This window comes from Cavia porcellus, unplaced genomic scaffold (assembly GCF_034190915.1).
Source record: "Cavia porcellus strain 051 isolate PalLab524CR breed Dunkin Hartley unplaced genomic scaffold, mCavPor4.1 scaffold_11, whole genome shotgun sequence".
Taxonomy (NCBI): domain Eukaryota; kingdom Metazoa; phylum Chordata; class Mammalia; order Rodentia; family Caviidae; genus Cavia; species Cavia porcellus.
The window spans coordinates 55,538,681-55,555,662 of NW_026947494.1; the positions used below are offsets into that span (position 1 = coordinate 55,538,681).

At 40.9% G+C, this 16,982-nt stretch overlaps 1 protein-coding gene across 14 annotated transcripts in view; it reads left to right on the forward strand.

The window, feature by feature from the left end:
• Mast4 (microtubule associated serine/threonine kinase family member 4) overlaps positions 1-16,982 on the forward strand; it is a 541,638-nt gene that overhangs the window by 382,730 nt on the left and 141,926 nt on the right. The window contains exon 1 of one of the 14 annotated variants that reach the window (XM_013144428.3): positions 4,101-4,706. The exons of 11 other annotated variants lie outside the window; for them this stretch is intronic. In XM_013144428.3, the coding sequence (XP_012999882.1) occupies positions 4,615-4,706 (92 nt within the window). In that variant the 5' untranslated portion in view covers positions 4,101-4,614. Of the gene's footprint in view, positions 1-4,100; positions 4,707-15,184; positions 15,247-16,982 lie in introns of those variants that run through there. 2 more of the 14 variants (XM_013144430.3, XM_063258282.1) reach the window with 2 other exon arrangements.

The following is a 16,982-nucleotide window of genomic DNA, read 5'->3' on the forward strand; positions in this document are numbered from 1 at the left end:
GAGCCGTAGTGGGTCTTCTAACAGTTGGGGGCTAGGGAGAACTTTTCTCAATGGGCATGGAGCACAGGTGAGAAAGAAGACAGACAGGTTCAAAACAATAAAAAGGACCTGCTGCTGGTGTATGATTTTGTTTGTTGTTTTATTCTGTCTTGGTTTGGTTTTTTGGTATATGAGGGGAGTAAATAAGTGAAAGATTTTGTTCCTTTCTTATATACTCACTGTTTCCTAAGCTACCATTTCAGTAGGGGACAAGCTTATTCAACTTCATTTACTCTTATCAGAAAAACAGTAAAACAGTTCATCTTGATAGATGAATAAGCACTCGGGATCACTAACCTTATCCATTGTATAGCCTAAGTTGTGCAATAACTAGAAAATCTTGTTAAGTATCTATACGTTGGCCTAGACCAGCTATATTCTTAATAATTTCTGATAATTTCTACTTAGTTCTACAATGTTTACTGCAGTTGCAATGAAAGATTGCAACTTTAAGATTCTGCCTGTATAATTATTTTGTCTGTAGGAAAATGTTAGTAGTTCTAGCAATTTTAATTCTTGTGTTTACTGACTACTTTACTTTCTGAATCATAGGTTCCCGAATCAAGTCAAACAGGTTAGAAGACAAGTTATACTTTAATGTCACACCTACTCTTATCTTAAATGCGTGTGGGAATGTATCAGGTATTTTACTATTTTAAGTCATTTGTTTCTGGCTCCTTGTGTACTTTCTTAGATTCAGTAAAACTCGAATTCACCCAAACCCTTTAAATGTAAAAAACATATGAAAGTATGTGTAGTTAAAACTATTTATGTCTTTACTCATCCCTTTGAGAATTTGCTTAGATTCCTCCAAATGCAAACTGCTAAGTAGTGACGTCTGATGCTTGGAGGCCACATTGTTCAGTCAAGAGAAGGAATAAATGTTTTATGCCATTGATTTATCCATTGTAGTTTCTGTCAATCATATAACATTTGCCAACTACCTTTTACATAAAGACCACCATGACTACATGTGTAGGGAGTTACGGAAGTCATGAAGTCTTAAAACCATTCGGAGCTTGAGTCCCACTTGCTCCCTCTCTGGCAGGACAGTTGTCCTTGGTGCAGGCTTTTCACCTTTGGATCAAAACCTCTTCCACATAGTTCTTTTAATATTAACAAACAGCTATTGCTCATGTACTAAATTTTCTCTTCTGTAATTTCGACAGAAGACAGAGCCTTCAACCCATAGTTTATAGAGCACTGTTTTAAGCCCTCTCCCACCATCTTGATGGCTCTTCTCTGGGTAGCCTATAATATGTAATTAGTCCTCAATCTAAAAAGTGAGCAGACACAGCTCAGAGAGAAGCTCAGTGATAGAGAACTTCCCTAGCATCTGAGTCCCCGGTTTCAATCCCTAGCACCCTCCACCCCAAAGAACCAAATCCAGAAAGTTCTTTCTTGGATTTGTGTGTGGAATAAGGAGGCAGGACTTGGATTTGGATTTGGCCATGACATTTCTGAGAGCCATGTTGAGATCTAAGGTCTGTTAGCACTACAGTCCTCAGTTATAAATACAAATAGAAATGAATCCATAAGTGAAAGTCTGTAGAATTTAATAACACCCTCTTGGGATGTTAAAAATTCAGTTCTTTGAAAACAGTTTATCTGTTAATGCTGATCATTTCAGTGCATCTTAAGAGAATTAGTAGATACCTGAGCATTCGAAGTGTCCATTCAAGAAGGCATTTTTTAAATGCCTATATAAACCACAGGCTGTCAGGTGCTAGAAAACAGATCAATGAAATGTGGCTTTAGCCTTGAGGAACTCACAGACTAATATGAAGTCAGCAGTAAACAATTACAATACAGTGTGATCAGCACGTGGGTTGAGTCATGTTCAAGGCCTGAGAGAGTGGAGAGTACACTGTGAGGTCACCTCTGCTGCAGGCTCTCGTCTGCAGGGTCGTATCTTTTATCATCTCTGTATTGCCAACATTTGCATGCAGTGTATGCTAGACATGGGATTGAGACGTTTGTGTATATTGTTTTATTTCCATTTATTATGTCAGCCTCTTAAGATTTAGTCCCTGTATGTACCCCATATTACACTTGGGGAAAATGGGCAGAGATGAAGTGACTTGCCTAAGGTCACACATAGTATGTACTGGATCCAAAATTCAAATCCAGTACAGCACCTATCCTTTATCCAGGAGAGTGGTTACCAACCAGGGCTGATTTTTCCCCCCAAGTGATGTTTGACAGTATCTATGGATATTTTGATTGTCACTACGCTTGCAGTGGGTAGAGATCAGGCAAGCTGCTAAACATCATTGAGAGGACAAGAAAACTCCCCAAACAAAGAATTACTCAGGCTAAAATGTCAGAATTGAAAAGCTCTGTTCTAGAGCAGAGGGACTATTTTTGTGTCAGTCTCTAAAAAAATCATTTTTCATAGTTCCCAGGTATCTCTGGTAATTGGTTTCAGGAACACTTGAGAATACGAAAGTGCTCAGGTGCTAAAGTCTGTTATGTAAAATGGTGTAGTATTTGCATATAACCCATGTACATACTCCTGTATACTTAAAATCATCTCTAGATTACTTACGGTATCTAAAGTAAGGGCTTTATAAATAGTTGATAAGCTATCTTGTTTAGGGAATAAGGACTGTAAATGTCTAGTATTGACACCATTTCATTTTCAGATATTTCCAGGCCAAGTGTGGCTGAATTCACGCAGGCAGAGGTGGTTAGAGGAAGGCTGACTGTGCTTATACCACTGGGAACACTTTTTTTAAAACAAGAGATGACTTAGTATAGGGAAAAAATACTACCCTAAAGCTCCAATTATTTGGGAAAGTGTGTTTTGTCTCTGAATGTACCTGAGTCTCGGTTTCTCCAATATCAGTTTGATAAAATACTGTACTTTGTGTACCTCTGGGGTACACAAAGGGATCTGGGTAGGCTAAGATCAGGGATCTGGGGAGGTTAAGGATGCATGGAGATATACTAAAAAAGCTCTGTGGAGAAGAATTATCCTCTGAAACTCTTACAGTCCTTGGTGTCAAAATGTTACTATGGGTCATAAGAATTGAAAGACCCCACAGAGAACTTCTCTTTACCCCTTTTTTTTGTCAATCGATAGTCTTCCTTTTTTTCTTTATCTTCCTACTTTTCTGAGTTGTTTTCCTTATTTACTGGATAAGCTAAGTCAATTTTTAAGAGGTTTTATTTAATTTTGCTTAAATTTTAAGCATTCATTATTTCAACTATATTATATCAGATTTTAAAACAATAACTTCTAATTTTTTCTTTTATACATGTATTTATGGTGTGGGGGGGTATTTAAATACCATAGCTTTCTTCAAAAGGCATAGCAATGACTGACTCAGCCCAGCTCTCCACTCCTTCCTTTCAAGCTCCATCATCCTTAGTGGGAAAAATAGTTCTAGCATTTGTTAAATCAGTGTCAGATACTGTATTTAGATACAGTGGTTGACCATTACCTAAATCTCTAGTAACCATCCGTGAAGCCAAATAGGTATGCATGTAGCAATCCATCAAATGGATGTAAACTCATAAATTTAGTTGAACCGAGGTTCTCTGGGAGGGTGGCTTCGTGCTTGCTTGCTTTTCCTGAGTAACACACGGCGTCACTGCTGCGAGTCATGGGGAGTTCCCTGGGAGCCTGGGAAGGTGCTCAGCCCTGCAGTGAATCACTGGTTTGCCTTCAGGTGTGCTCTGCACACACTCTGCCGTGTTCCGGCGCAGCGGCAGGATTTATTTATTTATTTTAGGGGACGGATCCATTTCGGGCTTTGGGATGGGGGGAGCGGCAGCGGAGGAGGATGCTTGGTGTCCCGCGCTTGCTCCGAGCTGCACACCCAGCCCTGTTCCCTTTCCTGGGAGCCCTCCCCAGTGCTGGGGAAGCATCCGGTAGGGAGGGGTCCTGCCAGCTGGACCCCGGGAGAGCACACCACGGAGGTGTCAGGTTCAAGTCCTCCCATAGGCCAGTTTTCTAAAAGTGCTTTTAAGTTTTCCTTTTCATTCCTCCAGGAGGGGGGAGGGCAAGGAGATCCTTTTCTACTCAAATTCTTTTCCTTGTATGTAGATGCCAACAAGCAGCTCTGCACTGGGCATGTTCAGATGTGAGTGATTTCGCTGATAAGCAACAGCCCGCAGGAACCAGACTTAAAATAGTCGTGCTCCCCCCGCCCGGAGCTGCAAGTGGTATCTGCCAAACAGATGACAAAGTACCTTGGACTGAATCACACACCGACAGCGTTTCGAGCAGAATGCACGGCTAAACTCTCGTAATTACTGTTTATAGCTGGCCAAAGCTCTCTAGGAGAGGGCAAACCCGAGAGGAAATAAGTTTCCTGAACCTTTGAGAGATGGCTGTGTATTAATTACAGGCTGGGACGGGACGAGTGATTCTCAGACGTGCTCCAAGTTGCTCTTCACAGCTAGTTCCCATCACGTTTTCTTGAGAAGGAGTTAATACTCAGGCGTCTTTTTTTTTTTTTTTCCCTTGGTTTTAAAAATTGTTTTTATTTATATTTTTACTTTTAATTTTTCCTTTCCCCATTTTGGTCTCATGGCCTTGAACTCGCTGTGAATTGACGAGAACAAGAAATGGATATGTCTGACCCCAATTTTTGGACTGTGCTCTCAAACTTTACTTTGCCTCATTTGAGGAGTGGGAACAGGCTCCGGCGAACACAAAGGTAAAAACGCGGGATCCCTCGCTGGGGGAGGGAGTGCTTTCTCTTCCAGGAGGCCTTGACAACCAGGATTTTGTTTATTGGGTGACAGTTTGAAAAGTTCATGCCTCGGCAGGGGGCCACCGTTTCAGGTGTTCCGAGGCCTGTGGCTTCCGGGTGATCTTGAGGAGTGCACCGCTCAGAGTTCCCCTTCTCAAGTGTGATTGCTCAGAGGGTTCCTTTTGAGTGGTGGGCAGTGCAGAAGGAGTTGGGGGTTGACTTTGTCTTAATCTGGCCATTTGGTCTGCTTATGTTTCTCCACTGCACTGATCCATGCACGAGGCCTTCTGGTACTCTTTGGACAGCTTTCAGGAGTTCCCCTCCAGTATGTCTTTATAAGAATGGGATGCACAGATAGCCCAAGTTAAGACTGTTTCACCTTGGCTGCCTACAGAGGCAGATCTGCGTAACTTTGCCATTTTGATTTTTACTGGTTTGTTGGCATTTATTACTAATACAAGACTGCTCTTTTCATTTTGTCAACATGTTTGACAGACTAAATCAAAATGAAGCTCATGCATGTGAAAGGCAGTTTGGAGTTAGTTTGCTGCCACTTGGAGTGAGAGAATATGGCCTTAAAGGAGCATTTTTCCACCACATTCTATCCAGCACGGGAGAGCAGCACAGCCATGGTTTTAGTGGAGTGAATCTTGTATGATGTGTTAGGTACTGATTCTTGGTTTTTCATAGAAACTCGCCTTGCACGTGCACATGAACATGCCTGAGATGCTACAGTCACATAAACAGGATATAGGCTATCAGATTTGGAACTTCATAATCTCTGTGCTCCACTGTTTGAAGAACACAAGAAAATGGTTCTTTCCGTTTGTTTATACCTGTAGCTATTCTTAGTGTAAATGCAAATGTGGAATACTTTGAAAAACTTTCTTTTTGAAGTTTCCCATGGTCTGTGTTACATTTCACAGTACTCTCAGACATACTATTTGTTCACCCTCACAAATAACATATGTGTGTATGCATGTGTGTGAAATCTAACAGGTTTTTAAATTATACTTTTAATGCGACTTGAACAGGGTTGATACCATTAAACTATGTTGTATGCTGAAGTTGTGCTCTTCAGATACTGTGCTTTTCTTGTTCTGGGATATACTACATTAAGAAACTTTTTTAATATTGGTCACTTTGTTCAAGCTGTGTCATCTGTGTACCATGTCTCCAAAACAATACAGTTGGAGGGCGAGGTATGAACAGGCGATTGCTCCTCGTGGTAGTAAATCCTGTAACTTCTCAATTGTTGAGTGTGGCAGGAGCTTTTTCTATTTCCAGGTGGCACAGTCCTGGCTCCCAGGGCAGCTTCTACTCTTATCTGGAGCTAGTTCCTTGGGAATTAGGACTGCCCTGGTGCCATATTCCTATGTCTAATCCTGGAGAGCAGTTGGAGTCTTTCTTTTCCCTGCCCACTTGTGGATACTACTATTGTGAGAGTCCTAGCAAAAGGAATTCTCAGGCTGGTCCAACCCTGGCTTCAGGGCAATATCTGTCTATTCTGAACCCTCCAATTCAGAAAATTACTCTAGTGGAGAACCTAGCTCCTAAACACGCCTATATTCTTCCCAACAAAATGGGAGTACATAGAAAGGTCATTTCAGATCCCAAAGACCTGGACCTATGTCTTCAGTTCATCAAAACAAATAGGGAGATGGATTTTCTTACTTTCTGCCCAGGAGTAGAGGTTGTCACAGCCTGTTACTGGGCATTCCCAGAATTCTTGAAAGAGTGTGGAAACAAGTTTTCTGATAATCGTCTCTGCATCCATCCAATTGCTATCTGCTGCAAAAGAATCAGCCCTCCTTTATATTTACAGGCCAAATATCTTTTCTCAAAAGGTTTGGGACAGGAAGTATCCCTGATTTTGGAGGTTTTCTAAATTTGGAATAAACTTTATTAGTTGAATATTCCTAATGTAAAGTAATCCAAAAATCGGAAACGTTTTGAGCATACTTTTTAAAATTTTCGGATTAGGGATGCTTAACCCAAAATACATAGGTTGGGAAAGAGGAAGGGCAAATGCTGTCTCTAGAGTAATGTGTGAGACAGTGGTCAGTTCTGGCTCGTTCCTTTCATGAGGATGTGAAACATATTCTTACATGTGACTCTTGCCTTTCTGGAATATCTCTTAACTGCTCAACAATCCCATCTCTAAGTCACTCAGGTCCTTGTCTGACTGATCAGCTTCGTTAAAGATCTCACTAAGTTCTCCTGTCCCTTTGCCAGTCTCAAAAAGGGTGTCCTCAGTGTCCAGGCGTGGACACCTTGTCCTCCCCCTCTGTCAGATGACCTTTGCCCTCTGAACCTCTTTTCTGCATAAGCCCACCTTCTTTCTTGTTTGCTTGCTGACTTGTCAGGCAGATTGTTTGTATTCAGTGTTTTATCCCTCCTAACCGGTTCTGATTCACATTGTAATCCAGGGGCTTCATCCAATCCTGTTCTTTGATACCAACATCTTCAATCCAAAAGTAAAATTCAATCTATGAATACGTATTGTACAACTCACAACTGTATGGCCTCAGATTGCTGCTTTAAACCGCAATTGTATAATCAGTCCCAAGCAAGCCCTTTGTTCCCTCACACCTGCCTGTCAGTCCACCATGACACTGGTTTGTTAGTTTCTTCTCTCACAGGAAAGTTTTTAAGGTTTATCTGCCTGCTCAGAGGCTTGATTGATCCCAGACTTGCAGAGTTCTTGGGAGAGAGCCTCCAGATTTACTTTCAGGCCTCAATCTTTTGGATTGCAGATGACTGATGACCTAAAACCTTCTGTCTTTCAGTCTGTGTTCCAAATGTGGCATGGTATGTCTATTCTTTTCTGTCTTGGACAGAGCAGACATTGGATGTCTTGATGCACAGACTGTCTGAAGCTTTGCTATAAAGCTGAGCTATACCACTAGAAATGGTTCTTTATTGTGACTCCTTCACTCTTTCCCCTTCCTTAATTTCATTCCCTAATTCACTCTTTTTTCCGCTTCCCTAATTTCCTTTATGCTGCCTCAATGCAGTTGCTTGCTTGCTGCTTTAAGGGACAGAGATATGGCTTTATAAATTCTAATTGACCCGAATTTTTTGTTTTATACTGAGGTCAAAGTACCATGTTTTGAAAACTTTAAACTTCACAGACCAATAGATGTTGTGTTAATTGAAAATCTACTAATAGCTGTAAAAGTGAACCTACATTCACTACAGACACAGCATATGTCCCTTTCCCCCCACTGGATTAAGAACATTTGGGGGATAAGACCAAGCTTTTCCTTCAGTGTGTCAGTGTCACACCGATGTAAAGGCTACAGTGGATTTCTGAAAGATGTTAGGAAGTTTTGAGGTGAACTTAGTTGTCCTAAAATGCGGAAAATTGAGAAAGTGTTTGAGTTTTCATTTTAAATGTTCAGAAACCCATCATGTTTTCATTTGGCTTAAGTGATAATCCCTGAGCCAGGGTGACATCTAACTCAGTAAAACTCTTAGCCGTATCAGTTTGCGACTCAGTTGGCCACTGTAAGCCAGTTTGCAGATACATTTCCTGAGAACCATGGGCTAAAATAAGTTTTCTTGTTCTTAATTTTGTTTTGTTGAATTGGTATTACTCAGCAGTTGCTGTGAACAGCAGGTACATTCAGAGATCTTGCTATAGTTGTTGGAATATATTGAATTTTTAAGCACATTGTATTTTCCCTTCAGCATCTGTGGTGCTTGGTTAGTTTTTCTGTTTGTTTTGCTCATGAATATATAAGAAGGATATAGAATAGACTTGTCATTTGTCCTGACATTCTGGATATGAATGAACCTATGCTCACCCCTTTCTGTCCTGGCATTCTGGATATGAATGAACCTATGCTCACCCCTTTTTCTCAAAGCTCAGTTAAATATACATTTATTAAATACTTACTGTGGGGGGCTGGGGATTTAGCTCAGCGGCATAAGTGCCTGCCTTGCAAGCAGGTGGTCGTGAGTTCGATCTCCGGTACCGATAAAAAAAAAATATACCTACTGTGTACCTGGGCACTGATTCAAGGTGAAGGCCATAAGATTGCCTCCCCAAGACAAGTATGGAGGGCAGCAGAGAAGCAGGGCAATGGAGAAGTGTTTGCAAAACATATTTGTAAGTAAGACGTAGGAGTAGCCAGTGTGTAAGAGAGACAGAAAAGACATCAGTTCAGAAAGTTTTAAAAAAACAGATTAGTATGTATCAGATAGGACAGGGCCTTCTCAAGGAACAGGAGAAATTATACATATAAAGGCATGCTGGCCATGACAACACTGAGGTCAAGAGATTATACATGGCTGGCTATTGCTGGGAGAGAAGGAAGCAGGGCAGAGTTCAGTATTGTTGAAGATGAAAGAACCAGAACATAACTCAGTATTTCTGGACCAGAGAGCTTGAAGAGGCAGTCATGCCCAATGGATAAAGGGATCAGTCTGCAAATGGTTCACCTATGTCCACATCTTGACTCAGTGCTATTGGGTAAGTTAGTTTCTTTGGATTTAAATTGCTCCATCGATGGAAGAGGGGTAAATAAATTACTTACAGGATTATTGTGAAGATTAAAATGTATCTTATATGTGTAAATTGCTTAATGCAATGACTGGCACATAAAAACTCTGAATAAACCTTAGCTCTTAGAATTATCCCTGTCATTACAACTCAGCAATGACGCAGAGTGATGAGGCTGGGGAGGGGAGCCACGCAGTTTGTTCTTTATCCTGTGGGTGAGAGAGATATCTGGTGGCACAGAAGAGTTCAGATCTGGGAGTAGGGGTGAGAAAGTAAGTCTTTGCAGCAGCCCAGCTAAAAGATTTTGCAGGCCTAAATAAAGAACATGGTAACTTGGAGAGATATTAAGGATTCAAAATTGATAGCAGTAGATGAGCCATTAGCTCTGCAAGACAAAGATTCCACAGTAGCCCTGGGTTTTTGACTTGGGGAACCAGGGAAGTGGAGGATCATCTGTAGGTATAAGACTGCGGGGTGGGGAAGACAAGAACCTCCACTTGTGCTCACCCCTTTTACCCTCCAACACAGTTAAATCTGTATTTGTTTAGTATTTCTTGTATGCTGGGTATCTTGGGGTGTTCATTTCTTTACTTAGTCCAGGCTGGGCAAGGGATACTGTAGTGAACAGGACACCAAAGTGTTTGGGCCTCCCCTATATCTAAATATGTCCATTGACAGATTGTGAACAATGTTCCAAAACGCTAAGCAAGAGCTGAGAAGAGGAAGTAATTACATGAGGGTGAGGAGGGGGTACTGCTTTAGATAATGTGGTTGGGGAAGGCCTTTCAAGGGGACCCAAAGGATCAGGAAGAGGCATCTGGGGGAAGAATAAGGATAGCAATCTGGAAACATCGAAGGCTCTGAGGCAGGAAAGACAGAATGAAATATGGCCATGTAGACAGCTGAATGTGTAAGTGCAGGGCACACAGCAGGCTGGACCAGAAAGTATAGGCCCAGGCTCATCATTTGGACCCTCAGAGAAATAAGCGAGCTCTCCAGCTAGAGCTGAAGGGGCTTCACTGAAGACAGGGCAGAGATAAAGTTGGGTATGGGAACAGTAGCCTGGCAGGAGTGGGGAGAGCTCTCTAACTAGCAGGAGAGCCTGTAAACAGTGTCATCACAAGGCCCAGGCAGTGAATGGTCAATGCCCCTGCTCCACAGAGTTGAAGGGAAGGTTGTGTTATCATTGGCAGCTGGGAAGTCATTCATGACTTCAGCCCAAAACAGTTGCTCTGGAGTGATAGGCTGCGGTGGGTGTGTCACAGGAAACAGGAGTAAAGGGAGAAACTGGAGACCAAGAGTGGTGACCACTCCTTGTGGGTAACTAAATCCAGCGGCCGTGCATCATGGTGTCCTAGCCTCTGTACATTCAGCCCTCACCCCTGAATCATATCCCCTTACTCACTGTTACTCACTTTCTTGTCTACTTCATCACCCAAATTGGTAATGACAGTTTTCTTTTCACCTCCTTTCCAGTAGCTGAAGGCTCACCGCAGCCGGTGAGTATGTATGTCCTTTCCTGGATGTTTGTTCACTGTTGAGTTTTCCTTGCTGTAAAGCCCTAGAATCCTACCACACCGCCACCCGTAGCTCTCTGGCCTGGGCCCAGTGCCTGGGCTTTCCCCTGTGACTGTTTCACAGGTGACTGGAAGCTGGCCCACTTGTTGCAGCTTCTTGCCTCCCCTCGCCTAGCCTGATCTGACCTGTGGGCTCAGCCCCTCCCTGAGTGCCTGTGCCCATTTCCTCCCACTCCCTGCCTGCCGTGCCCGGGCTTGTTTCATAACTGTTTCCTTTCATCCTCTTTTCTTCATGCTCTCTACTGTAGCCTGGGACTCACTACAGAGGCCTCGCCCTTCTACCCCCTCTCATCTCTACTTAGCTTCCAGTGGCTGATGTTCCCTCTAGCTGGGCTGCAGCCCCAGGGCAGCCCTCCCTCCCGGGTGCCATCCCTCATCTGGTCACAGCCTTGGAGAAAAGCCCCGACCCCAGGGCTGAGCTGAGCCTGGCCTGAGCCTGGCCACTTCGCACCACAGCAGGAATTTTATCACTGACTCTGCCTGTGGCCTGCTAAGGCTTGCCAGGTAGAGAGGCTGCAAGCAGGAATATGCACATTTCCAAAGTGGTGCTTTTAGCCTTTACTGGGAAGTTTAGGATGGGAGTTTACAGACTGTTTTGCCACTGGAATAACGCAGATATTTTGAGAAGAGACAAGTAAGGAAGGGAGGAATGACGGGAAGAAGGGAATAAGAGAAGAGGGGCTGGGGATTTAGCTCAGCGACATAAGTGCCTGCCTTGAAAGCAGGCAGTCGTGAGTTCGATCCCTGGTACCGATAAAAAGGATAAAGACAAAAAAAAAAAAAAAAAAAAAAAAAAGGAATAAGAGAACAAGGCCAAGGTGGACATAGAGACCTGCAAAAGTGTAAAAAAGTAGACTTTAAAAGAAGCTAATTAAAAACAAGCCAATGGAATATGGAACATGCTGTCCATGGGCAGGGGTGGACTGTAATTGGATAGCACTGAGAGAGGACTATGTGGTTGTGTGTTGTGTTTCTAATTTCTCAAGGCATGGGGATAAAGGGTAGTATCTTGGATAAATTCACAATATGGGAAAGAATCTTTTATTCTTCTATGGCTTTGCTTGCCTTTCTTTATAAACACATCCTGTTATCAGGAACCTAAATAATGTCTTTAAAAGAGGCAGTCATAAGGTTCAGGATAGAGGCCATCTGTTTTCTGTTTTTAATTGACAGATTCTGGGATCAAGAAATCATTTGAGTCCCTATATGAACATGCTCATAAAGGAGAACACTTGGTATAGCTCAAGCTATATATAAGTTAGGAAATGGTTGAATAGGAAGTGTTGGTCTCTCAGGGAGATTAGGACCAGAGGCCCTGGACCCCATCTTCCCCCTACACACCCATCTCTACAGTGAGAGAGCAGACGCAAAGCTATTTAATCTGAGCTGCCTTTGCTGCTAGTAACCTAGTCATTTGAGAGTGACATCATAGAAACTGAGTAATTGTTTTGAAAGTTAGGTGCTAGAGCCAAAATATTAAGATGGTCCTGGGGCTACCTGGAAGAAAGTAGATACAGAGCGTGCATAAAACCACGTATTAAAAACAATCTCTGTCAATAGAAGCTTATGTGGTATGGTTTTTGGGTACTGCAGTACATTTTGTAACTAGAGAGGTTTTAAATGAATGGTTCTCATGATTACTAATACTCATAGTTCTGGAATTTTATCCTTTTTTTCTTTTATCTGCCTGGAAGTTAGGAAGTTTAGCATGAACTTGGTTATGAATTCTGGAATACTGAAATGTAAATTCTTAACCCTTGTTAATAGAAAAAGGAGTTTTGGGAGTTTTAGCCACATAGATAGATATTAGATATGCTTATTAGAGAAGGTGATACACTTCAGACTGAGCTGCCATGTTGATTTGGCTTAAAGGAAAAAAAGACCCGAGCACAGAATTGAGTGGTCAGCACTTCAAGGTGAATAGATAGTTAAGAATATGCAGTTATTATATTTCTACGTTTTACTGACTTTGTGTGTTCTTTCATTTATCAGTGACTCTGATTTTGTTACAATTTAGAGTCTCTTAGTCGCTGTAATTGCAGGCAAAAGTAGAGGCAGTATGCTGATCTTGACATGTAGTAGGCCAAGCACCATTTGTATTCTGAAGTTCTCTAATACGGTTTTAGCTCTTTCCTGTGTCCCTGGAAGTTTCTAACCAGACGTAGAAGTTCAAACTGCAGGTCTTGGGAAATAAAATATTAGATTGAGAACAACTACCCTGGGTGGACAGCATGAGTATCTTTTTTTTTTTTTTTTTTGTCTTTTTCTTTTTTGTCGGTACCAGGGATCGAACTCACGATCACACATTTGCAAGGCAGGCGCTTATGCCACTGAGCTAAATCCCCAGCCCCAGGCTTCTTTTTTTTTTTTTTTTTTTTTTTTTTTTGTCTTTTTCTTTTTTATCGCAGAATGAGTATCTGAGAGGTCACATTTGTGTAACTTGTTGAAGTCTCTTATGGTCATGGGACAAGAGAGGGAAGAAAAGCTTTGCATTTACCAGCCCCACTTTGCTGTATAAGCACTTGTAGAAGCTGTCTTTACTTGCCTTCTTTCTGTCGAGTTGAACATACTATGTTGATTTCTCAAGCTTGACTGCGTCTCTTCCTTAATAGTCACTATTAGAATATTACTCCACTACTGCTGAATTTCTTGGCTATTAAATCCAAAGGAAATTTTAGGACCTGTAACTTACATAAAAATCACTTTTGCCACTTTCACATTTTTGTCTTTTAAAATGCAGTATGATGAGTACCTTTAAATTGACTATTACAATCATTAAACGTTTTACTTTAAAGATGTGGGGAGGGCTGGAATGGGGAGAAGTATGTTTGTCGTGGGAAAAATTGTCAACTGAATAAAGTGTTCTAGGAAATAAGGCAATTGAATCCTTTGTTGCTGTAAAACAATAGCCATTAAGTGGCTATTATGTAATGTTATTTCTTAGCTCTGAGTTGGATGGCTTGTTGATGTTGGAACTTGAGACAGAATTTCTAATCTCAAAACTTTTGACACAAAAAATCAAAGAAATTTCCAAATAGATTACCTAGAGCAGATACTGAGTATTAGAGATACTGAAGCTACGTTGGATATATTTTATTTTTCTCTCTGAGGACTAAGGTTATGTACTTGATAGCTTTCATCCTAGAACTCCAAATAAGCACAGATAATTTACCAATCTAAAAACGGGTTCATTGAAAATTAGCCTGAGCTTCCCCAAAGGCAGGTTAGTAACAAAACAACCAACAGGCACATCATTTTCCCAGGCTGTCTGAACTCCTGTGAATTTGCATTTTCCATACATGATAAGTCTCTAAGCAGGAGAATGTTTCACCTTTGATCTCAGGTGGTCATACTGGGCCATGCTGGAAGATGGAATATGTCCGAGGTACTTTGAGTATTAGTTGCTATTACAGACTTTGTGAAAGAAGCGTATGTGCTTATGAGTCATAATTTCCTGAATGTTTTAGTACTTGATGTCTGGGGTTAGACTTATTTTATAAAAGTTGCCATAGTTTTAATCTGTAACCTATATAATTTGCATATATCATTCTTTCTTAGCATGTATCTTCTTTCCTATCAAGAGAAGGGAAATCAAAGATTAATAACCTGGGAAATCAATCCAGTAGTGGATTTCCTTGTTAAGAATAGAGACCTGTTCGCTTCAATTCATTCCTTAGATCTTGGTGGTTTGGATAAAATTTTATCAACATAGCTAAGGCCAAGATGTTTGGCAAGTAAACTCCGTTTGTTTCTTTGACAATGTGAAAATCATTTGCTACTGCTAACTTCTTAAGGGAAGTTGTTTAAATGAGAACACGTGGAGTTTTTCTTTCTTTATCTAACTTCTCATATCAGCTTTCAGGGGATTAAAGAGTATAGATACTGCACTGTTTATTACAGTGTTTGAGTGGGCTTGCACATTTACTATGGTGCAGCTTTTTGGTGCCATTCCTAGGGTATACAAACATTCAATGGAATGGGTCCCAGGTTAAAAATCCATGAGGGAAAAAAAGAGTTCTGATTCTTGGCACAGAAGCACATATTCAGAAGTATTGTATTCAAGCCAGTGTAAATATATATGCCCTTTACCCTTTCTTTCAGTTAGCAGAAATCAACTCTAAACACTAACTTTGGCATTAAGGAAGCTCGTCATGACCTATTGTTCCAGTAGGATTGTAGCCCTGTTTAAGCCAGTGCTTTTAGTTCCCATGTGAGTGAGTGACATGCCCAGTCTGAGCTGAAGAAACAAACTTCACTTTTTAAACCTTCTATTCTTCTAAGTGTGCCCAGCAGGCAGTGGCTTGTAGCTGTTCCTCCTGCCACTTAACAGGTTTGCTTTCAAATCTATTTCATAGAGAAACTAACATGGTTGGAGGGTGTTCATGGCCCAACATTTATGGATTTTGTTGGGAAGTTCCAGGTGTGTATATCTTAAACTCAATGTTAGAGACCTATTCGGCAAAGTGATTCGAATTTTGCTTTTGCTTTGCTTTGTTCTGTTTTTGCCTTGTACTCATAGACTGAATTTGTTAAGATGTCTTAGGGATTGCTTTGGGAAACTGACCTCTAATCTCGAGGCTATTTTTCTTTCTGTTCCTTTTCTTTGGCTGTCTTAGAAGCACTAAAGAAAAGTCAAGTGTTTATATCCTGGGCCAGAAGACAGGAAAGCTTATAGCTACGGAGTAGGCTCTGAAACATGGGGAGTTAATTATAGTTAAAAATGTTTAAAGGGGCTTACTTCTGAGTCATGCATCTCTCTGTGACCCTTTTGCTGCTCTGCAAGCTTGTAGATGAGCTTGAATCACCTCTGAAACTTGATAACTTACGTAATAATCCAGTTTGGCTATGTTTGACTTGTGTCCACAAGGTCTGGAGATCTGTCACATCACCTCATTTTTTTATTTGTGTACTAAATATTTGTTGAGTGCCTTTTACATGACAGGGGCAATGGTTATCATCTGAGAAACAAAGATAATGGGTGGCATGATCCTCTGAATCCTCTAAGTAGCTCAGTCTAATGGGGTTAAAAAGTAATGTAGACAAACAATTATAGTAACATACAATAGCCAGTTGAAAATCCAAGATATCAGCTGAGGAGAAAGAGGAGAAGGAGAAGAAGGAGGAGAACCAGGAGGGGGAGGAGGAGGAGGGGAGGGGAAGGAGGAGGAGGGGGAGGAGGGACAGGAGAATGTATGTTAAGGAAATTTGATGTGTGTCTTTTCATTGAATCTTTACAACAATTTTCGAAGGTTATGTTATTGTATTTATCAGACAGATAAAAAAAATTGAGACTGAGAAAGTATGTAATTATCCCCCAAAGTAACTACTAGTAAGTGGTGAATCTCTTGTCTCCGAAAGAACTAAAGCTCCAACAATATTCTAATTGTTGAAATGATATTTGTAAAGTAAGATTTACTGTCTTAAATTTATAAAACAGCGGTCTGTTTGTTACAGGTACTTGTGGAATACAGAGTTCTGAAATTTTTGATCTTTGTTATAGAAATGCCACCTGCTGTCTGAGAAAAGAGAGTGAAAAATAGAAGGTCGTTACTTTGTTTTAAAATTACCACCTGGTGCTTCTCTTTTTCATTAATGGAAATTGTATACATATTCTCTTGTAATTTCCTCATCTTAAAGCATCCTAGTTTTAATGGTGATTGAGTGGGCTTGCACATTTAAATTGAATCTTTACTTATGGTGTCGTCCTCCACACCTGCTGTTTTATGAGTCTTCTGAATGAATAACACACCACTGCATGTAGGCTTGTCTTTCTGAGATTGTCCTCTACGTATTATAAAATCTTGTGCATGCACATGTATGTGTCTATTAAGCATACATTTTAAGTGGCAGCATAATGGGAATGTCTGTAAAGGTCTGTTGGAAGATTTTAGAGATGAATTACTTATATGGCTTGCATTTTTTTTAGTAGAAAAAAATGTACTCCTCATGAATATGCTAAACTAACTTTATATGAAGGAGATGATTTGGTGGCACTCCCATAAATACATCTTTTCCTTTGGGAAAATGATTGTTTATTAAAGAACTAGTAACTGTTTTGTAATGCATAAAATAGTTATATCGGGGCAAAGCATAAATAGTCTGCAACATGCAGAAGACATAAATACTGTGTACAAAATCTTCTAAACTACAAAACTA